The sequence below is a fragment of the Anopheles ziemanni genome, chromosome 3 (assembly GCF_943734765.1).
Source record: "Anopheles ziemanni chromosome 3, idAnoZiCoDA_A2_x.2, whole genome shotgun sequence".
In the NCBI taxonomy this organism is placed as follows: Eukaryota; Metazoa; Arthropoda; class Insecta; order Diptera; family Culicidae; genus Anopheles; species Anopheles ziemanni.
In genome coordinates, this window is record NC_080706.1 from 59244320 (window position 1) to 59267178 (window position 22859).

The 22859-nt window shown below is 35.9% G+C and overlaps 1 protein-coding gene across 1 annotated transcript; it reads left to right on the forward strand.

Moving 5' to 3' along the window:
* The first annotated feature begins 15612 nt into the window (after positions 1-15612).
* Positions 15613-18796, forward strand: LOC131285122 (carbohydrate sulfotransferase 11-like). Its single transcript, XM_058313982.1, has 3 exons — positions 15613-15676; positions 17893-17994; positions 18066-18796. The coding sequence occupies exons 1-3, from the start codon at positions 15613-15615 to the stop codon at positions 18794-18796; spliced, it is 897 nt and encodes a 298-aa protein (XP_058169965.1).
* Positions 18797-22859: the final 4063 nt, after the last annotated feature.

Genomic DNA, 22859 nt, shown 5'->3' on the forward strand with positions numbered 1-22859 from the left:
TAACGGGCAGGCATGACCAAGAGGTCTTTACGCCAAGAAGAAGAAGAAGAAGATTGTAGAAAATTTCTACGTAGCTTCTTTTCATGGCTTCCTTATTAATCAAAGGCAAGGCAACATCGTTTCACCTTTTCGTTTGATACATGAAATTCGCGCTAGCTCAACCATAAATATAATTGTTTGGAAGATTTGCAATGCACTTTTCATATGTATGTTTATATTTGGGATTTTACAGATGCTTTCTAGAGCACATTTTTTTGCAAGGCTCACATGTTTAACTTTGGAGAATATAAAAACTTGGGAAAAAGAAAAAAATCGATTATATGCTACCTTTTAATCATTGATAATATCATTCTTGCCAGATTTTTTATTTTAATGCGCAGCAAATCTACCAACAATCGCTATACTGATAATGAAAAAAAAATGCAGCTATTAAAAATAATACATCTAACAATGAAGGATGGTACTACAAACTGCTTCCTCCCATTCATCAATATGCTTCTTCATTTGCTTAATATTTACTTTTATCGTTCAACCGTTTTGGAGGCGGATTTCCAGCATATGCGCCAACATTATCCCCAAAAAGGATCATCATCTCTACAGAAAGCAATACGGGTAACGATTGAAAGCGGAAATCAAAACCCTGACACGAAGCTATACTGTTTGATAATGGAAGAACGTTCTTCATGTCCCCATCTCCCTTCATGTCCCCAACTCTTACATCATTATCGTCAATCCATTTCATTTTGGGTTTTCTTGAATGCAGTCAGATGGAACGTGTAACTACATCGAGGCCAAAAGAACGTTTTTGAAAACTCACTCGGAATGCTAAGTCTCAACACATTCTAAAGCTGGAAACATCTGCTTTTTTATTTGTTTTGCCTTCGACCGTGAATCATAACAGTTAAAAAAGTGTGTTTGTCAGTAGTGTATGGTTTTCTTAAAAAAAGGCACAAACGTGAAAACCGTATATTGCGGTTTTAATTTACTGATTAACTGAATAGTTCATCAGCACAATTTTCAAGATGTAAAAGAGCGTCATGAAAGATAATGAAATATGCACGAATATCAAACACAGCTGATACCGGTAATGAAAAAGAAATGCCATACTTTGAAATTGAACATAACAATCCAATCAGTACGGACAACTTGCAAAAACTGATGTAGCAACAATAAGATAATATCGCAGGCAATTCATTCCATCTAAATGTGTTTTAATATTAAAATTATTGCTTCAAATAATACTACACTACCACTACAAAAATTAATATCCATAACGTGTCTTAATTTGGATAATATGAAACAAATGGGGTCCGTGACAGCCAAGTGAAGGCCCCGGATAGAAAATCGGCCCATGAGCGCCGCGGATCACCTTCTCGACGACGGGGGTTCGAATCCCAACGGAGACCGGACCCTCTCACTGTACGAGAGGATTGACTATCCACGTACACATAGAGTAAAAAGTATCGTAAGCCCTTAACGGGGCAGGCATGACCAACAGGGTCGTTACGCCAAGAAGAAGAAGAATTCCGATTGAAATTTATGAATCATACATCATCCACATCATTGGAAACAATGATGCTGCGATCGATGTAAATGTCCTTAAGTGTGCACTGTATTTGTGATGATAGATTTTAAGAAATTTTTATTTATAAATCTTATCTAGTTATAAAATAAATAATTTATATTTTATAAAAAAAATGTGCAGATTCCTTTCTGCCATACAGCCCTACGCTAATAGTTCGCCTCCTCGTCAGTAATTAACAGCTCATGGGTTTCAGTGCGTCCGCGGATTTCCTTCACACTTCTATTTTATCATCCCATCCAAAAATATTAATTTACCCTCTCCTTTGAATAATATCGTGACCAGAACTCTTTGAAATTGTTTATCACGTATACCGTGAAATCTAATCGCCGCGGGCTATTTACTGCTCCATCGTGATGTTTCTTTCGTTGAATGTAAGCATTGTAGTTAAATTGGTCAAAGTATCTTCAACGGTTTCACCACTATTTGCTAGGCAATGCTTCTCATACAATGTTGTCTCCACAGTCGGTGCCCTCATGTTTAGCTCTACAACCAGATCTTGCTAAATTTCCAAGAAGACTCTCGTTTTCTATACTAAACCACTTTTGTTTATTTTTGTATGGAGTCTTGTGTATAATAAAAGCTCGAACAATACTGAACCATCGATTCCGATACTTTCCACACGTTGAGTTGCAGATATTGTTGAAGCTTTTTATGATCACTACTTTTTAGTAAAATCATTAAAACTTTACATTTTAAACTCAGTTTTACTAACACAAAATGAACAAAGTCTACTTCAGTTGCACAAACCAAAGATTGTCCGTCAAAAAGTCAAAACCATTATGATTTGATCACAATGATTTGATATAATATGCTATATTCTTTTAGATTTCAATCAGTCAGCAACCTCATTAGTGTAAACATTATTCCACCACGCACTGACTATGTTATCTGAAGGGCAAAACTTACAGTTCACATTTCAAGAGTTACCATTATGTCAGTATGTCGTTCATCGGTAGAATGTTCCATGCTATGCTCTCCCTTTTGCACACGTTGAAAAGAATTCGTTAAAAAAAATTTCTACAATGTATTTTATTTGATATACCCCTCATTGGCCAAGCTTTTCCAGCTTAGTCTTAGCTGAAACTTGTCAGCTATCCGTTTTTTCCGATCGGTGGCGTTTTATTTTATAGAAATAAATTTGACGTTATCGAAGTCAACTAGCAGGCTCAGATTTCAGTCGCCCTGCTAAACTGGTTCCTGTTGAATGTTGATTTCGGTTGTTGGTCCAAAATTTCACGGGTTGAACGTAATTAACTGTGTGTATAGCCCTCATCAACCAACTCCTCACACATTGCCAATTGAGAAACAAGGCGACGGTGTCCATGGATTGAAGAACATATGGCTACTTTTCTCATCTGCCTGCTTCTCGGCAACGTTCTACATTGTCTATTTGGACCAGTGTTTAGATTGTACCATTGAATTATTTGTTCTAGTTTCTTCTTGAACCTGTCTCTTAGGAAATATTGGAGCAAACCTGAAGATGTTTTTCTAAAAACAGAAATGTATAGCTTAAAAAACTGATTTTAACTGATAAAAATATCCTTGTTTGATTTCTGAAAAACTAACTAACATTTTTTAAATGTAAAACTCTAAACATTTCTATTACCATGTTAAATGTAATTTATCAACCATTTCTAACTATCATATTAGTTCGATACATGTTGATAACATTTTGAACTTATTGCTTTTCAAGGAGAAACAGCATGATCAACACACATTCCCAACTGAAAAGCAAGTTTTTTAACCAATTTCTGGCAGTAACTTACTTTTCGGTAGTGGAAACAATCAGGCGTAGGAATGCTAACGAGATATGAATGTGATATGGTGCCAATTTACATTCCATCTGTCTTGCAATTACGTGGAATGTAAGCAATGTTGCACCTTTCATTGTAAGAACTCTTCCATCATATTCCATCTGTCTTCAAATGCAATTTCGCTTCTTCTAGCAATACAGTTCCTATCATGAATAATAAAGAGAGGCCTTCATTCTCTGGCTCCTATTTCAAACATGTTTGGTCTTTGTATGCAAATTGAACGGCACCGCAGAAACCGTACAAACAGTACAAATCTTAGTTTCCAAACAATTGTACGACGTCGCTCAAAAAAATTACGTACGTAAGTACACAAGGAAATCAACTCCATCACGCGTCTCATTCAACGCAGCCAGCTTTTTCTTCGAGAGATGTTTTGCGCATTTAATTGTTTCATATCTGTTCGCATAGCATAACAATTCTCAATTAGACAGAATGAGAAAGCATGATGATTCTACCGGCCGGGCATCACATATCGTGTATTTTTCACGCTAGAGAGACTGTGCCGTTGAATTTTGTGAGTTTAATGATAAGTTTCTCTGAAGTGGTGCCTCTTTTGATATTAACTTCTTCTATATTTTTTTCTGAGTCGTGTGTATGTGTGTCTGCATCATACACTACACTAGCATGACAGGGGTCCGCAACACCCGAGCGGTAGCGCCGGTTAGAAAATCGACCCATGAGCGCCGAGGCTCACCTCGACGGCGTGGGTTCGAATCCCAACCGAGATTGGACCTCTCCCAACCAAGATTGGATTGGCTCTGTACGAGAGCCATAAATCATTCAATCCCTGTCTTTGATTTTGTAAATTAATGCGTAGGTAGGTATGCAATCGACCTCGGGGAGAGGATAGCATGTGGTAGGGGACTGCATCGCTTGCATCTGCCGATCCCCATACATGCGATGCCCGCACAGACCAACAGCACAACCCGATTTTTTGCAGTTCAGTCTATGTGCAACTCCAGCTTTTAAATCTAACTTTTCTAAGACTCACTATGATGAATATTTTAGTGCATTGAACAAAAAATCAAAAGCAAAAGATAAAAAGAACATACTAATTGGCCCAATTAGTGCTCGTCGACGTAACATATAGTGTTGGGATATCTTCGCACTAATGGTGCCAGTTTTCACACCTATCCTGCCCATGATGCACAATTTTTTCCCAGGGTGGTTCAAATACGTACATCAGTTCAACATGATACCTCTCCACACCATAAAAAATTGGAGATCGTTAATTCAAAATATTCACGTGCAACACCGCCTATAAGTTGAACAACATTTTATCATTGTTTTCTACCAAATCTTTTGCTTTCATAAACGAAGAATCGAAAGGATATCTGAAATTTTTGCATTACATACTTAAACTAATTTTAGGTAACGGTGGTAAAAAAACAATTCATGGAAGGCCTTAAGTATAAACAACATTTAAAGCAGTGATATGGCAATTACTATTTTCTATTATCAATACATATCGAATTGTTTTGTAAGTTTCTTTCGCAAATTGTTCTACAATAACGTGTTTCGGGTTTGAAACAGGAAAATATTACAACCATTGTTTTGAATGCAGTTTCTTCTATAATGATTATGAACGTTCTTCAATACTTAAAACATTAGCTTATTAATGAACATTCACTTTCACCTTGTTTTATTATTTGATACAAAAAGTTGATACACATTGCTAAAAATGCGTTATCTTAACTTATATTTATAGCCTTTTTTTATTTAATTATTCATTACTCATATGCCAGATCCTTATCAACCAGATTTGAAATGCTTGTGACGTTTTCAACGGAGTATTGCGCATTGTCAAACATTGTATTGTTACTTTTTGTGACATTGAAAAGGGTAGAGCTGGGTGCTATAAATACTCTTCTGTTATTAAATGAATTTAAGTTTGGTCCGTTTTTTCCGAATCTGTTTACTACTTTTTGAAGCATCAAACATGAAAAGGACAAGGATACCGTTTTGATGGTTGGGAATATTATTTTAGACTAAATTTACTACTATTTAAAATTCAAATGTATAGCACATACCTGCGAGCGACACCATGAAGAAAACAATAACTTTGTAACTGCCTTTGTAACTTTGAACAATATTTTTTTCATATGTCGAACAAATACATGTAGACAAAAATTGGAACAACATTTTTTAAAATGTTGAATAAATACACACCTTGAAAATTTAAGTCAGATAAGCTTGTAAATATTATGTCAAACTCTAATAAATAGTTATTTTCGGTGTTTAGATAACCATTTTAACCCTAAGACAGCGTTGGGATCAGCAATTTAGTCTTGGATAAAGGTTAAACAGGAAGCAGTATGCGCACGGAACTAGAAACCAGTGTGAATAAAAGGTTTCCTTTTGCAATATCAGTCAATTACAAAAGGCGCATATTGCATATTTGAAACACTTACAGCATATGTGCATATACAGCAATGAAAAAAATTTCTAGTCTTCCGAAATCTCAATGATGGGTTCTTGCAAAAAATCCAAGCAAATATGGTGTAATTCTGTCAAGCATGGAAGTCAGACAGAATGAACGAAGTTAACGAGCGACAATATAAATATTTTGCAGAATATGCATGTTTTAGTTTTTTTCAAGACTTCCTTCTTGATGCTGGAGAAGTGGCTTTCACAATGGTTTTCACCAATAGTATACACAGAAATTTTCTCCCGTTTTTTGTGAGTAATGGAAACTTTCCTAGCCCTGAAAGCATTGATTTTGAATGTTGCATTGTCGACAATTCGTCAACGTTTGAAGAAGAGCAAAAATAAAGTTATCCTTTTATTTTCCTCAGTTATTGTTGTGCAAAGCTATACGTTTGTAAGACAGAACCAACCACTTATATCTGTATTTGATTTATTTATGTAGCATGTAGACGAGCAAGGCTTGATAAATCAAAGAGCCTTTTTGATATTTTTCTTTAGTTTTTCTATGTTCCATGTAGAAGAATCTAGCCATGATGTTAAAACAACATTCGTCTAGTGCTGGGGTTAAAGGGGTTCAAGTTTTGTGAGATACGATCACCAAAGTAGGATCGCATTACTAGGGAATGGACTAATGATTGCTTCATCAACCTGAGCAGGTAGATGTAGGTCGGTTTATGAGTGATACAGATGACAGCATTTGGGGTCCGCGACAGCCGAGCGGTAGCGCTGGTTAGAAAATCGGCCCATGAGTGCTGGGGCTCACCACCTCGACGGCGTGGGTTCGAATCCCAACCGAGACCGGACCCTCCCCTGTACGAGAGGACTGACTATCCACGTACAACAGGGAAACAAGTCTCGTAAGCCCTTAACGGGCAGGCATGACCAAGAGGTCGTTACGCCAAAAAGAAGAACAAGAAGATGACAGCATTAATTTTTGTAGGAACAAATTTCTATAGGAATCATCTGCATTGTGACCCTATTTTATGATAGGGGTGGCTGGGGTAATACGCACCCCTGAGGCAATACGCACCCTTTCCCATTTCCCTTGAAAAACGAGTTTTGGACGCGTCAAAAGTAGTCACCCTGTAAGATCAAACTAAAATATGGTCCCCCTGTGAGTTTGATAGCTCTACATCAACAGAAACGTGAAATAAACGCAAAACAAAATCATTCTCAGCTTAGACAGTTTTTGTTATAATGTGACGTACCATTCCGCTAAGAAATATTAAGTGCAAAAACCGATATTTACCCACGAGGAATACGAAATTTAGTGAATTGAGAATCAGTGCTTGAGACTGTTCATGAAAATTTCGGAAAGAATGCAGATTTACTCATATTTTAGTTGAAAATGTGTTCAACTATGAATGGAGGCAATATGCACCCAGTATGTCGGGGTAAAATGCACCCGTTTGTAAACAAACTATCTTTATTTGACGTTTGATGTTGCCTCTTTGTTGTGGTGCGTATTGCCTCTTTGTTGTGGTGCGTATTGTCTCTTTGTTGTGGTGCGTATTGCCCCTTTGTTGTGGTGCGTATTACCCGTAGCAAAGGTGCGTTTTGCCTCAACCAGATACAGATCGATCAAAAATTGAACTTTTTCAAAACTGAAAAAAATACGTTTTTCTTAGCAAAAAAAGCAAACATTCCTGAATTGGTAACTATTTTGAACCTTTATGAATCCTATCCAGTGATAAAATCAACAATCAAGAGCCAACTTGATAGAAAATTGTATAGTTTTCCTTAAGGGGTGCGTATTACCCCATCCACCCCTACGCATAATAAAAGGAAGGCTAGTCCGTCTAGAAAATATATCATTTTAGCAAAGTTCTCTTAGGAGGCGTGATAGGCCTCTAGAAAAGTGCAAAGAAGCTGTAGAGCCAGTAAGGCTTGCATGCGGAATTGGACCAATTTGCTTTCGACCATGAGCAAATTAGAATGAAACTTCGTGTGACTAAGACTACATACCAGTTGTACCACAAATTTAGTAAGTAAGGAAATATCTATATTACAGGAAAATTAACATTGTTTTGGTAGTTGGTCAAGGAGCAATCAATTTTCCGTGAATTTGCTACCAACACAAAAGACAATAAAATCAAGTCAATGCTTTTCTTGCTGTTTTTCTTTATTTTTATTTGATTTTTATCTGCAATACTACTGCTCGTTAAGGTCCTTTATGTACCTCCATTCCTCAACACGTGTCAAATGAACAATGAAAGTACGTCATTAAGATTGAGATTATGTAAGTTATTAATTTTGGGAATACCGCTCAGTTGTTGTTATTTTGTAATATTATGTTAAGGTAAAACATTTTTTTGCTGCTTAAATTTTGAAAAAGTCTAACTTTCGGAAAATAAAATTTATTCAATATCAAACGGAGTGACTTTTGAATAACTAAAACCTCAAAATTAACTTCACTCAAAGATTCTAAGAGAAATATGTTGAGTAACAAGACAATTTCAACAATAGTTTCGATTGTGCAGGTTGTATTAATCGTTATAAAACATAAAGATATAAAATAAAGATGTAAAAGATGTTAAGACGGAGCTGTAAATTCTAGCTATCCAGCTGGAAAACCATCGTATTCCACTCCAGCTAATTCATCAACACCAAATGAGGTCGAAGGATACACCGTACCACCGCTGGATCACACGATTCTTGTGGGAAAAGGTATATGCTCTGAGAGGGCCCGTTGTATGTTAAGTCATATTGCTGAAGAATTTATGGTAGTTTGCACTAATGGCGTAAATTGCTACGATATAGAGATAATTCCTGCGGTGTTAATTTTCACTGCTAATCTAGTTCAAGTAAGTTATTGAGGTTGTCGTCATGATTTTCATGCTGGGCAGCACTCAGCAACTCTGGTATACACATTCTACACGGTCCCAAAGAATAACTTCACGTGTGGATAGCGTATTGTCGGATAATTTGAAAAACACTGATGACCAACTTACAATAATGTTTTATAAGATCATTGCAGGTTTTGTAAACCATACATTATTATTGTGACATGTCATAAAAATACCTGTGCTTATATCTTATACTCGTATATGTAGTTGATTGTAGATCTTCAGATATGAGTGTTTTTAGTTTTGCAAAAAAGATTTTGTTACCTCATACTACATACATGTAGCTTTTTCTACAAGAAGAGAGTTTTCATTAGTTGATCACGCGATTAGGGCTTTTTATTTACTTTTATTATAACAATGTTGTATAACAAATATAAAAGTAAAAATATGTACATGTAATTGTTTTTCAATGGTATAGGAATTTTTCTGTTTTTTTGGAGAACTTAAGATGGAAATTGTCTAAGGACTCAGCAAAGCAGAAACTCATTGCAAAAGTGAACACAACTGGCAAGTGAATCAGATCATTTTGAACCTAATCAATTTGCTTAATAAGCGTAAAATTATTATTATTCAAGCGTTGAACAAACAACTTGTAAAGCGCCGGTGGAGAGGATGAAATATATGTTTATCGACTTTGCAACCAACGTCCTGCAATGAAGAAAAACTAGCAAGAAATATGTTTGAATGAAAGAGGTTGATCGATTCATGTGTTAAAACTGTTTTCGTCTGTTGGTCTTTTAACATTGCATGGTTTTTAAATTAGACAAAATAAGTCAAAGCTTACGTACCTGCTTGACAAGGATTTAACCTTCATTTTGTTTCAAATTCAAATATTAATGTTAAAAAGTTGTACAATCTATCTAGTTGACAGATAACTATCAAAGCTTTGGACGTTGGACGCGCCAATGTATAAAGTTAACATAGACTGGCAGGAACGGTTTTGATGATGCAAGTGAAAGCCTGAAGTAAGGCTATAAACAATAGGCTTGCTGATGTGGATGACCTTTAAAAACAACTGGTCATAGATGAAGTGGTATTTGTTTACCAGATAACTTTCTTTTTTGTACTGTAGTACTAGTGTACTTTTGTAGCTTTAGACCGGAGACCATTAATTTGTGCGTACTTTTTGCCCTGTTGGACTGTAAAAGTGGAAATTCTTAAGTAACACAGACATATGGAACAGTTGAAGTACAGCTTTATCTTAATCTTACCAGTAACAAACTGAGACCTAGTTCGAAGAAGATAAATTAATACAACCCTTTTTGTGGTTCACGTTTCAGGAAATGAAGAATAGAACTTTTATATAGTCTTCTATATCAATGTAAATATGATCTTTTATAAATACGAGTATTTAGAAAAAATATAAAGATTATACTGCTGATTACAAACAATAGAAATCTTGGATGAAATGTCTTATTGACTTTGTCGTTAAACAATGCTCGACGCATTTTTGCTACGCGCACACGCAAATATACTGACACATTCTTTCTAACATCGTTCTTGAATTTATTTATGGCAATTTAGTGTGATACAACTGTAGACATTGACACGTGCAATGGAAGAAAAGAATTAACATTGAACAGTGCTTAGCGCAATAAATAATGCAAGCTACTTTTGGGAATTACCAACGCATCTCTTCTGTAGTTCATTCATTCTGATGTGTGAGTAAATATTTAGAAGAAAAATTAAAAATTGATACGCAAAGAAATTGACTCGTTTTCATTTTCGCCTTGGGGTAGTGGTTCATCTTCCTCTAATTTGACATCTTCCTATTTAACACCTTTTGATACAAACGTTGTTGAACCCAAAGTTTCTTGGATTAACGTAACGCAAAAGTTCATAGACCTCTTCTTAGCATCGGAGAAAGTTAGAGTGATGGAACGAATTGTCAGAAAAGTATAGTAAGTTTTCTGAACTTGATTGCGAATGTAGAATCAAATATATAGATTCTTTACAAACATTTTTCAAAATAACTATCATATATATAAATTTTGTGCTGCAAAATTGAATTTGTCATTTCTTAAATTTATTTCTCCTTTTACCATGACGACCAGGTTGCGTGACCGCACAAAATTTAAATCCAACTGAAATATATAAGGTGTACAAAGTCCATGTTTTTGAAATCGATTTCTTGAAAGCTTTAAAAAAAATTGTTTTTCCCACCTCTTTAAAATATCATATTTGTCAATTGAAGGGATGCCTCCATCTGACTTAAATGTTACAAAAAATGATCGAAGACGTTCAATTCGCACCCTTCTTTTTCTTCTACTTGGCATAACACAACGACCGTCTACGGTTATCTTCTTCTTCTTCTTGGCGTAACGACCTTGTTGGTAATGCCTGCCCGTTAAGGGCCCACGAGACTTTTACCCTATGTGTACATGAATAGACCGCGGGTCCGCTCGTCGCGATGGTCCGCGGGCTCCGTTGGGATTCGAACCCACGTCATCGTGGTGGTGTGCCCCGGCGCTCATGGGCCGATTTTCAAACCGGCACTACCGCTCGGCTGTCACGGACCCCGGCTACTGTCATGTCTGCTTCATTAAGGACTCATTAGACTTTTGCCCTTTGTACGCGGATAATCCGTACTCTCGTAGAACGGAGCCTCGGCGCACAAAAGATAGATTGATCAAAACCAAAAACACGTTTCGAATATAGTACTATTAAATCGATCGATGCGCAAACGAAAATTGGCTGATGGTGGAATCGATCGAATTTGATATGCGTATTACTATGCTTATGGTATGTCAATTTAAATAATCGCATGCAGCGGGAAGTACTGAACACACTTTTGAAAATAATGTACACAAATAGTTAATGATACACTTATAGTTAAAATAGTTACAAAACTTTATTTTGTTCATCACTTATTCTATGATGATGATGATGATGATGATGAGTCCCACCGCTTACCCCTACATAGGTTTGAGAGAGATCTTACGATATTAAATATGTGTCATCAAACGAAAGGGGACATTGGGGCATTTCTCTACAGAACAATCGTATCAAACTCTGATCCATTCATACAATGGTTGCCATCAGTTGTAGAAAGAGGTACATCGTAGATTTCCCAACTAGCAAAAGAGGGCACCTTCCGGAGTAGGGCAGGTATTTTTGCACTTTTTTATTTTACACCGCTTGTTATCAACGGTTGATAATATGGTGAAACCCACCAGTACTACTTAAGGGACATGAGTTTGTTCGTTGCATACAACGATCCCGAGCAATCACTTCGAAAGGTAAATCGCAGAGTCCCATAAGGTTAACCTCTTCCCGGAGTGAAAAAGGTACTTCTGCTCTGTCTCCAATTACCATTGGTTGATAATGTGGTGCCACTATCTAACTACAGCGAGATGTGCAGATACTACTTTACTCATCGTCATCATAATCAAAAACCAAGTTGATAAATGCAATACTACGGGCTCAAAAACTACAACATTTACTAAATACAGTCGGACGTCGATTATCCGGGGCCGGATTAAACGGAGGGCGGATTATCCGGGTGGCTTGCAACTGACAACTGCACAACCGGGTTGAATTGTTTCCATGAATATCAGGTTGGTTCACAACATTTTTTGGGAATAGTAGTGTCAAATAAAATTGGTCGGATCGAAAATAGCAATAAAAATTAGCATAAAAAAATAAATCAAACATTTTTTATGATAAATTAACTAACTGGAACTGGTCAAAAGTGAACTAGCCGAGACTCAAACCAGGTATTGTAAACATATTTCAATATATGTTCGATTATCCGTGGAATTCGATTATCCGGGGACCTCCCGGTCCCGACACCCCCGGATAATCGACGTTCACCTGTACATTTCATGCACAGCGTCAGACTACCCGCTTCACGTATACGGCACATAAGCGTTTGAAACCCCTTAGATTTCGAGGTTATTAATTAATTCCACTACGTGTCTTTTTTGTTGGTTATTTGATTCTCTTCTAGTCTGCTACTACTCTGGTTTTATTATACTGAACAGAAATACAGATTACATCCGATGAGGCACAGAATAATATCTTGCTTCATATTCATCATAGTCTACTACATAACTGTAGCCTACTCGATTGTTGAAGTTGTAATCGCAAAACTCAACATTTTTTACTTTACATTGTTTTACTCAACGCGGTTTGTAATATCAGCTTAGTACAGAGAATATTATTGCTTCAGAATCATACCCCTATATATTTCAGCAAGCCTAGAACATGCATAAGAAATGTTCAAAATGAATCAGTTATGTTCTATTACACTCCGTCTATTACATATACATAACTTATAAAACCTTATATCAATACGCTCCACATTTCAGAAACAAAGCATAACATACTATAATAACTCAGTAAATGTCCATATTGTAATAAATCAATTAATAACTGAAGGTTGATAACAAATATGTTTATTTTTTTATACCGGCTAAAGTTATTCATCGCAATTAAAATTGAAATTAATTAAATTACACCATCGTTAAATTTACTAAAGTTATTTCTTGTTCTACTTCGATTGCATATGGTGAGACAACAAATTCCAAATTAAAAAGTACCTTTACCATACGTGATGCTAAGCAGCTCTGACTATAAATATTATGTTAATTGAATAATATAAATAGGTTGAATGAATAAATGTTTAATTGAAACATTTTTTATATAGTTTAATACGACTCAAAACTTCAAATTAATTGAGTTGTGACCAATTATCAATCTGTTCTGATCTGTGTTGAGGACATGTGTTATTAAAACTTTTTAAATACATCATTAAACGTAGAACGGGAGCATTACCGCTAAAATATGTCTTGCTACCAACAACATTCAGTACTGCACAAACAACAGAAGAGTATGCCCATCAGCATCGGACAATAATAATTATGTTGTATAATTTTTCACGTCTCACGAAATGAGGATCTCATACATATTTCAGCCCCTGGCGAAGTTTCTAACCAAAAAATAAATTACAGACATTTGTCAATTACCGCAGTGATGACATTCTTCCTCAAGCCTTTGTCTGGAGAGTGTAGTGTCTCGTCCAGGTATGGCATAAGACAAATTATTCCCTTAAGATACTCTAACCACTGACAGACTTTTCACTTTCGTTGCTAACTACTGGTAGACTTACTAAAGTTAGTTTTAATATACTTGATTTTGCTTTATCATTGCAAATCTTTATGATTTTGCTTTATCATGCCTGGTATTTCCAAAATTTTGATACAGTAATGTTTTATGAAGAAGTGGAACTGTAACGTTATCAACAGGGGATTGTTGGGGCTACCAAACAAGTAGGGATGATACTCGTATTTCATGTTTAGAGTGAGCCTACACCTGTTTCAGAGTGCCCATAGGGTCACGACAAAATGAGGGAATTGATCTAGTTTTGACTTGAATATTTTTAAATGCCTACCCATATAAAACATACACATCACGTAGTGTTATTATTGTTATTGTCCAGCGTTCGTTAATTTTCGTTACATGTAACAAAATCAAATCTAAGGCTACATAGCTAATGAACCCAAATCTTAATATTATCCCTTGGATGTGTATAACTTATTTTATGGTGAAGAATTCGTATTACTTTTTGTACTGTAGCATGCCTATGGTATACAGCTTAAAATCCACCACCACAGAAGTACCGTGGTTTTTGCTCAGCCTGGAAGGCACAATGAACTCTCCGTTTCATAATCAAATTGTATGCACTAAGTCTCGAAAACAATAAGATCAGGTGACACCGCCTCAAAACAAACAAAACCCATTTCGATAAAACCTCAACTCAGAACCAACAGCAAAACAGCCAAACCTGCAATCTAGGCAAATTGATAGACCAACGCACCCAGCGATGCAGTGCAACCCGTAAACAAGTTGCGACACGACTGTGCGCGAGCATAGATACAAACATGTTTCAGACATGTAACTCGTTTTCTGTTCAATGCAAAACAGAATGTAGAATTAGTAATAACAGAAAATTTTCGTGAAGTTAACCTGACTCTGATTACTCGTTTGTATGTGCTATTTTAATGAGGAATGTATCAAAGTTTCAATGGCAAAATGGTTCAGCAAATATTTTTTTAATATTGCTTAAAATTATAGAATTACTAGCTGATTTACCCGATTTCATCCGGGTAGAAATAATTTCCAATCAAAAGAGTGTTTTCATTGAATAACTTGATTTTTACAAACTTAAATTTTGCTGAAAATACTATTTTTCAGTATTACTTTTAGTCGACGAAACCATGTAAATATACATTTTGCATACATTACCTTACTGAGTTTCCAGCTTAGTGCAAGAATTTAAAATTAATCAATTGAAGCTAGTATGAGAAAAATTTTGCTTAAACCTTAGTTGGACCAGGACAACAGATAATTGACGTCCTGCAGTTAAAAGAAAGAAAAGCCAATCCATGAAGTAAAGTAAATTATGAGAGTTGCAGAGTTTATGTGCTATGTTTTTAGCACGTATTAAGGTTTCATTGATTTCTTTTGCTTGGTCGTTTGGAAATAAGGTTTTGTGAAAGTTTGCGGGAAAGGTAACGAAGGGTGATCACATCTACAAAATTAAGTTCAACAACAAAATTGACTAGCCTTAAATCTAGTTTGGTGCACACCAGACCAAAAGATTTTTGCGTAATACAGTTGTATGTATGTCAACAGACTTATAGCTTTTTGAATCAAACCAACATTATGATTAGTTGAAAAAAAGGAAAAGAAAGAAAAAACAAAAGGGATTACATATTGGAGCTGAAGCCATCCGTCGTAAGATAGCATCATCATTTTTTACATAATTTTTATTGTTCTGGTGACAGAAAGATATAGGCTGGAAGGAGGCATGAAAATGTCGGACATTTCACACTTGAATAATTGGCTTTATTATAATTACGTTTGGTGTAAATTGATTAGACCATTTATGTGTCATTGAAAATATTTGTTACGTAGAAGAAGATAGAAAAAGTCTAAGATGAGATTGAGCTATGATCATTCGATTAGTGACCCCAAATACTACGAAAATGCTGAGCTAGGGGGTAAGATGGTAGCCCCTCTTACCCCTTCCTCTAGAGCAGTGATGTCAAACTCGTTTGACCTCGCGGTCCGCATTTCCTCCCAAAATAGGTTCGCGGGCCAAAAACGTATAACTGATTGGATTGATGAAAATATATTCTTATCAGTGTGGTTTTATCTTAACAGTCAATCATGTTTTACACTTTCACTATTTTTTTGTTTCATATTGCTACTTATAAAATTTAAAATTAGAAAAGTAAAGGTGTATTATTATTATCTTCTTCTTCTTCTTGGCGTAACGACCTTGTTGGTCAACGACCAGACAACGATGACTTTTATATATTAGAGGAACATGGATCTAGCCAGAGTAGCAAGAAAGCAGAAAGTTGAAATAATTTTATATGAGTAACAATTTATGTTGGCCAACCTATCTACCTTATTGAATAATAATAATTCGAACATTTATCGGTGTCGAATGTACGTATATTCTAACCAACCGATTAGACGGCGTGCTCAAAATTATTTAAAAAATCACTTGTGTGCTCAGTAGAGCTATCCACGGACCTTTTAATCAAAACTTTAGTGATTCAGTCACGTTCTACTACTTCCGTTGTAGTGCAACCTTGATGCAGGCGTTTGATTTTTTTCATCCAAACGAAAGGGCTCCTCGGAAATCACATCATTAAAAGAAGTACTTCAACTGAGTGCAATCGGCGCAAAAACTTCTTTTCAATGGATAACAAGACACTTTTTGACAATAACAACTCGCACAAAATTGCTTACCCCTGTAATAAATCTCCGAAATTAAATAAATTCACATCATATCATATATCTGAGCTTTGATCATATTGTTGGCTTAGAAAAATAAAAACAAAACAGTTGGAGAAGTTGTGTACAGAAATAAGCGTGTAAAGATGTTTCGATACAATTGAGCTCGAAAAAAACAAGTAAAGTTTTATAAAATGACTCACAATTACGTAAAACATAGTGTTCTATCTGTGTTGTCTATCGGGTCGTACAAAATTGGCCTTATTTTGAGGTGTCAGTTTTTCCATTTCTTCGAGCTTAATACTTTCAGCTACACTTCACGAGTCTTACGATTCATCACGTTTCGTTGATCTGATGAAATTCGTTTCGACCTGATGAAATTATTGAGTAAAAATGTTAAACGTCTTTAATTTCGTTGCCATAGATATACAAAAGGAACCCAGCTAAACGGAATAGTAAAAAATTAAATCCATTCACCTCCTAAAGCATTACAAACGACAGGCGAAAGTGCTGCCGTATGTTTAATATTTTTGATTTGTTTCAGAACGGAATGTTTGTCGCCTCCAGGAAATGTAATTCCCTTTTGGAGAAATCATCCAAATGAGAATTAGAATTGTGTGAAAAATACTTCGCACTTACAGACAAAAAACTAACAAGAACCTAATTTATTCTATTTAACTGGTAAGTGAGCATAGTACGGGTAATAGATCTACATAATTACGTCTTAAGAGAATAATCACTCAAAATATATATCATCAATAATATAAATACTCTCCAAGTATTTTAATTTAAAAGCCTAAGGTAATAATCTAAATGTGTTTATTAATGCATATGCAATCTTACATACATTCCTGGAGGCCCGATGGATAGAGAGGGACTATTGACGCACATTTGGAAAATGTAAGGAAACCTGTTACAGCTAGGAACACCAGAATACAGCAGTAATTCCTGAGTAAAAAGTCATACAGGTTAAATATTAACTTTATCGAGGCCTTATAAAAACCTGTGTTTCATGGTGGAGCACTAAATTATTCACCAAGTTGAAACGCGACTTAACGCAGCCCGTTTTACGTAAGAGGGTGTCGTACCTAAACAAATATTTGTGAAAAAGGAAGAAAGGTCAAGTGAAGCACTGTTTTAGCGACTGTGGATATACTTTTGCTTGATGTCGGAAATTTCCAAAAACAGAAGAGGTGTGGACGATGAATACCCCGCATTGTGTAGAAACACGTGCCGTTCCTTGTCTAGAACAACCTAGTATCTATCATCTGAAGCAGCATTTTTACACGAGACGCCACGACTTGTTCACTGAACGATTGAGATAGAGAATTTTACCAATGTAGCAATTCAAGCTTCATTTCATTTCGGACAATCGTTATGTCAACGTTACACTGGACTTTTCCATTTCGTTCCCAACTGAGACGGGCACTGCTTGTAGGTTTTATAAGTGCATTTGTGTGTGTATGTGTAGTTTTTTGGATCAATCAAAACGATGAGGAATCCACTGAAACGATAAACCAACACCGGTTGCTGCATTTACGAGAAGTCTGCGAACGACATAACAATGGACAGAGTACGTGAGCATTACTAAGCACGTGCCGTGATGAAACTGTGCCACTATAATCTTTTATCGTGTCGTTTTAGAGTATACTATTGAGCCGTCGTTTTATATTCACGTAAAGAATGAGAGCCTTCTCTACTGTTTGGTGTTCAAATCGGGCACTACCAGCTGGTTCTATAACATCAATCGATGGGCCGGATTCAGCAAGGAGGAGATTCTGGATGCAAAGACGGATAACTTTAACCTTGCTCGTAAAAAATATCCATATGAAATGCCTAATGTGCTGCTCACAACGATGAAAAATACATACTCGTTCATCGTGGTTCGTGATCCGTTCGAGCGGTTGATCAGTGCTTACGAAGAACGATTGCTTAGTCAGCTAAACCCGTATTATCGTGATTTGGCCCATAGAATCTACAGAAAATACCACCAAGACGGCAGAGAGTATGGGCTTCCCACGTTTCAGGACTTTGTGCGACATGTGGTGGAAGAGCATCAGGCCAACAAGCCGTGCGATCTACACTGGCGACCCATCAACGATCTTTGCACGCCCTGCCTGGCTCGGTACGATTCCATATTGAAGATGGAAACTTACGCTCGGGACATGGAATATCTTGCCAATAGGACTCAGTTGACCGGAAAGATTAAAGCAGTCCAGATGAACCACTCTCGTCGCGACTCGGTAGAGCGATTGATAAAAAAGTATTTCTCGCAGCTGACTAAAAAACAGTTAGATGATCTGTATGACATTTACAAGATAGACTTTGAATTGTTTGAATACTCGCCTGATAAATACTTCGCATTAGTAAAATAACAAAAATGATTGCATCATTTCACGAATATGAAAGCTCAAAATGCAAGAAATCTTGTTGTGTAGGCATTTCAAAAAAATATGGAAACAAAGAAACGGTGTGTAATAGTATTCTTTACTGTGTATGCATTTATTAGGAACATAAAAACATATAAAGAGATACATTTCAAATGATACCATCAACGTATCACAGAACCGGGCTTAAACAAAGGTGAAACAGGAGGGAATAAAATAACAAAAGATAAAATAAAATGCCAGATCTTAATATTACGTTATCCTCATGTTCTTGATTATGTCTAGTATATTTCAACTGATGCTTGAACAACTGAAAGCAAAATTTTCTAGGACTTTTATAGGATGGAATGTTTTGCCTGGCATCAAAAAAGACCTTTAAAACAATAACATTCCTTCGAAGGTTACAGATATTCGAACATAATCTAATTTATCGAAAAAAAATACCGTCTTTCGTTTAAACCTTGCCTATCAATTGGATTAATAACATCTTTCAACTGACATTTTACAATTTTTCATAAAAAATATTCATGAATTTTTACGTATATGTATGTATGATGAGCCACGTTATAATATTGATCTCTTTTTTATGAATACTTTTTAATGGAATACTTTTGGCAGCACTAAAATGTATGAGTTATTTTCGTGCTTTTTAAATGAAGCTGAAATTTCATTCATTTACCGGTGATAACAAAGCATTCATGGGTTTCGAAATAGTTATGCGATAATACCGGTTAGAATATTGCTAAGGCAAGATTAGTATCAAAAACATTTTGAGACTACTATATAAAAGAAGGAGAATCAGGCTTTTTTCAAGGAAAGATTAAAAAACTCCGCAAATGCCGACGATTCTTGATAGTTTGGCGCCCCAGGTCTTATTTAAGTATATTGTTCGAGGCCTTTTAGAGATATAGCAGAAACCATTATATGTATATATTTTTGTCGAGTTCGCTAAAAAACCATATCCTCCATAAGTATAGGTGAATAAAAAAGTGAGGATTATAAATAAACTACAAGTAGAGCATCTTCTTCTTCTTCTTCTTCTTCTTCTTCTTCTTCTTCTTCTTCTTCTTCTTCTTCTTCTTCTTCTTCTTGGCGTAACGACCTCTTGGTCATGCCTGCCCGTTAAGGGCTTACGAGACTTGTTTCCCTGTTGTACGTGGATAGTCAGTCCTCTCGTACAGGGGAGGGTCCGGTCTCGGTTGGGATTCGAACTCATGGGCCGATTTTCAAACCGGCGCTACCGCTCGGCTGTCGCGGACCCCTAGTATAGCAGTAGAGTAGAGCATCAAAATAAGTAAATATTTGTTAAGCTTTTTATTTAAAAAAAAAGATGGATTCTCCTGCAGTACATACAACGTTTTCGAGCCCAGGTAAGCATCGTTCAACTGCTTCTATATCACTATTCAACCGTAAGTAAACATTTGACGTCCAAGTAAAATACTGTTGTCTATCTGTGCATGGTCCAAACGTAAATGAATAAAGTTCAAACGTAACGAAACATTTGATGCATGCAAGCTGATACGTTTACATGATAAAGGTTTAACTTCGTTTTGTTGATTTCATTTGCAAAGCCCATTAGAATAAAATTAAATATAATATAATTCAGGCACATTAAAATTTTATGATAATCTGCATTCGGCGTAAAAAATTCTTGATCTTTGTAAGAAGTCGTTTTACAGTTGTTGTATGTTTTCGTGGATTTCGGGATGGCATTTCATTATTTTCGTCTGCCGTCGTCGTCTGTAATTGTTTATCTTACTCATCACTTAGATACAATAATTATAAAATGTAATTATAAAATAAAGCAAACCAACAAATACCATCCTGAAAGCTGAGGTTTTTAAGTAGGCTCAATCAGTTTAAATCGCTAAATTCAACACTGTAAGTTAATCCTCAAAACCCCTGTTGTTCCCAGGGAGAAAATATTTAATTTTGTATCGTCCTGTTTTAATCCATCATGTGTGCCTCCAAGTATCCTCTCAAGGGCACCGAAACCCCAAAGGCGTTGCATACCCTCGGCAAAAAAGACACCTGACTCATTTGTTTGAAGTCAGATTTACCTCCAACCCGAAGCTTAACGGCATTGCAAACACCTTCGCACGTCCACACTAGTGACAATTTACGTTGATCCTTGTCACTCGGCTTTCAGAGAGACAAACGAGGGTTAGCTTATCGTTAACATTCACAATTCATTATGTTCCTAGCTTCCCTAGCTGATATATTTGCCCGGTTTGGCTAATATGCGAAGATACTTTAAAGTAAGCATAGTAAAAATTAAAACAGCCCCAAAATATATTCTACTTTCACTACCAAATAAGTTATGTAGTTATGTAAGAGGCAGTTTTGCTTGTGCAACCTTCAAATTCAATATGAGTTTTAATATTCAATTATGCTTCTTTGAAGTACTCACCTTCCACCTGGGTTTTCACAGGAAAAGGCAATAGAATGACTAAGAAGCATAGGGCGTAAATTTATGTACGCATTTCATAACTTAGATCCCAACTGGCTGTGTATGTTCCCCTGCGTTTATATACTCATACGAAACGTGTCGTGCGTATTCGAAAAGTGTAAGCTAGATGAAGCATAAAAAAAAATTTACCTAAATCTTTGATAAGTGATAGCTCATTAAAGAAAACTTTTTTTCAGTGAACTGTAGAAGTACAAAATTGAAAAGTTGACGTAATATAATAATAAATATCCACATTTCACATATTTTTGGAATGAAATTACAATTGATAGAGATTAAATTGCATATGGTTCAAGATCGGTGTTTAAGAAAATGCATCAAGTGCAAACTGCAATATAAGATCAGAAGAATGGAATAGACATTTTGAACAATGTTTACAATTTGGAAAAGAATTCCCCTGTCCCCATTAATTTTTTTTTTAGTTTATTGATTTCTCTTTTGGCGATTGGCGACCTCTCTGACATTTTTTGACAAACTAAAAAAGCGGTAGCGCGAGGAAACACCACACCACAGGTGTGGGATCGAATCTCGAGTCTGGCACCCTCCGGTATTACGAACGGCTGACCACCGATCTATAATATACCGTCTTTCGGTCACACAAACTCTCTTCGGAGAGAGGCCTTGTCCCACTAGGGGATGTCGTGCCACATAAAAAAAAAAAAAAATTGTCCATTGGTCTCTGGTTCAATTAGCTCTAGGCCTGAGAACCTAAAAAAGATTTGGGAAGAATTTAAAAAGAAACCAAATAATTTGTGCAAAAACGGATTATGTAAGAAAAAGGATAATTATCAAATCACTTTTCCGCCGTACTTCATTAACCGTCATATTATGTTGATTTAGGATGCGTAAAATCTGACAAACTTGTGTGACATGTAGTTCCAAAGCGGGGTATTATTCGATTTAAAACAGAAATGTTATAGTTTCTTGAGATTATTTCAATCAATGTTCTGCCTCAGCAGTACTGAAAAGAATAAGGTATCCCACAGCAAAAGATAACATATTAGTATGACGAGTTCCCGTGGCTAACTCCTGAGTGGTAAAGTCTGTCTCATAGTAAATTCAGCCAAAGAAAGCTCGCTACTGTGGCGCCTCTAGTGGCGCCAGCCGGAAATTAAAATTTTTAGTAGTATAAGTAACTAGTAACGATTACATTGGCTAAGTAATCGTGGATAAAAAGAGCCAATAATCGTGGATAAAAAGAAGGTGAATTTATTTAGGATGCGTGGATTATACAAGTGACAATACAGTTATTCGTCACATAACTCGAAAAGCATTATTCTCTGTCATAAATAACTTTACACCGCAAAAGACTGGATTGCGTGCAACGGCTGCTAAATTATCCTTGTTGAACTTTAAATATGCGGGTTAAAAATATTATTAATCTATCATCATATAAGGAAGATATTTTTATTTTTCATACAGTATTTAGAAGGTACTCTTAAAATCTTTAAACGTATGGTCAGTATTCTAAACACTTGTACTGTGTACAAGTATTCGACTTATTGGGGCAGAATTTCTTGCAAAAAAAATTAACAAATCTCGTTTAAATATATGGTGATTTGATGGTAATTCCGTATATATATT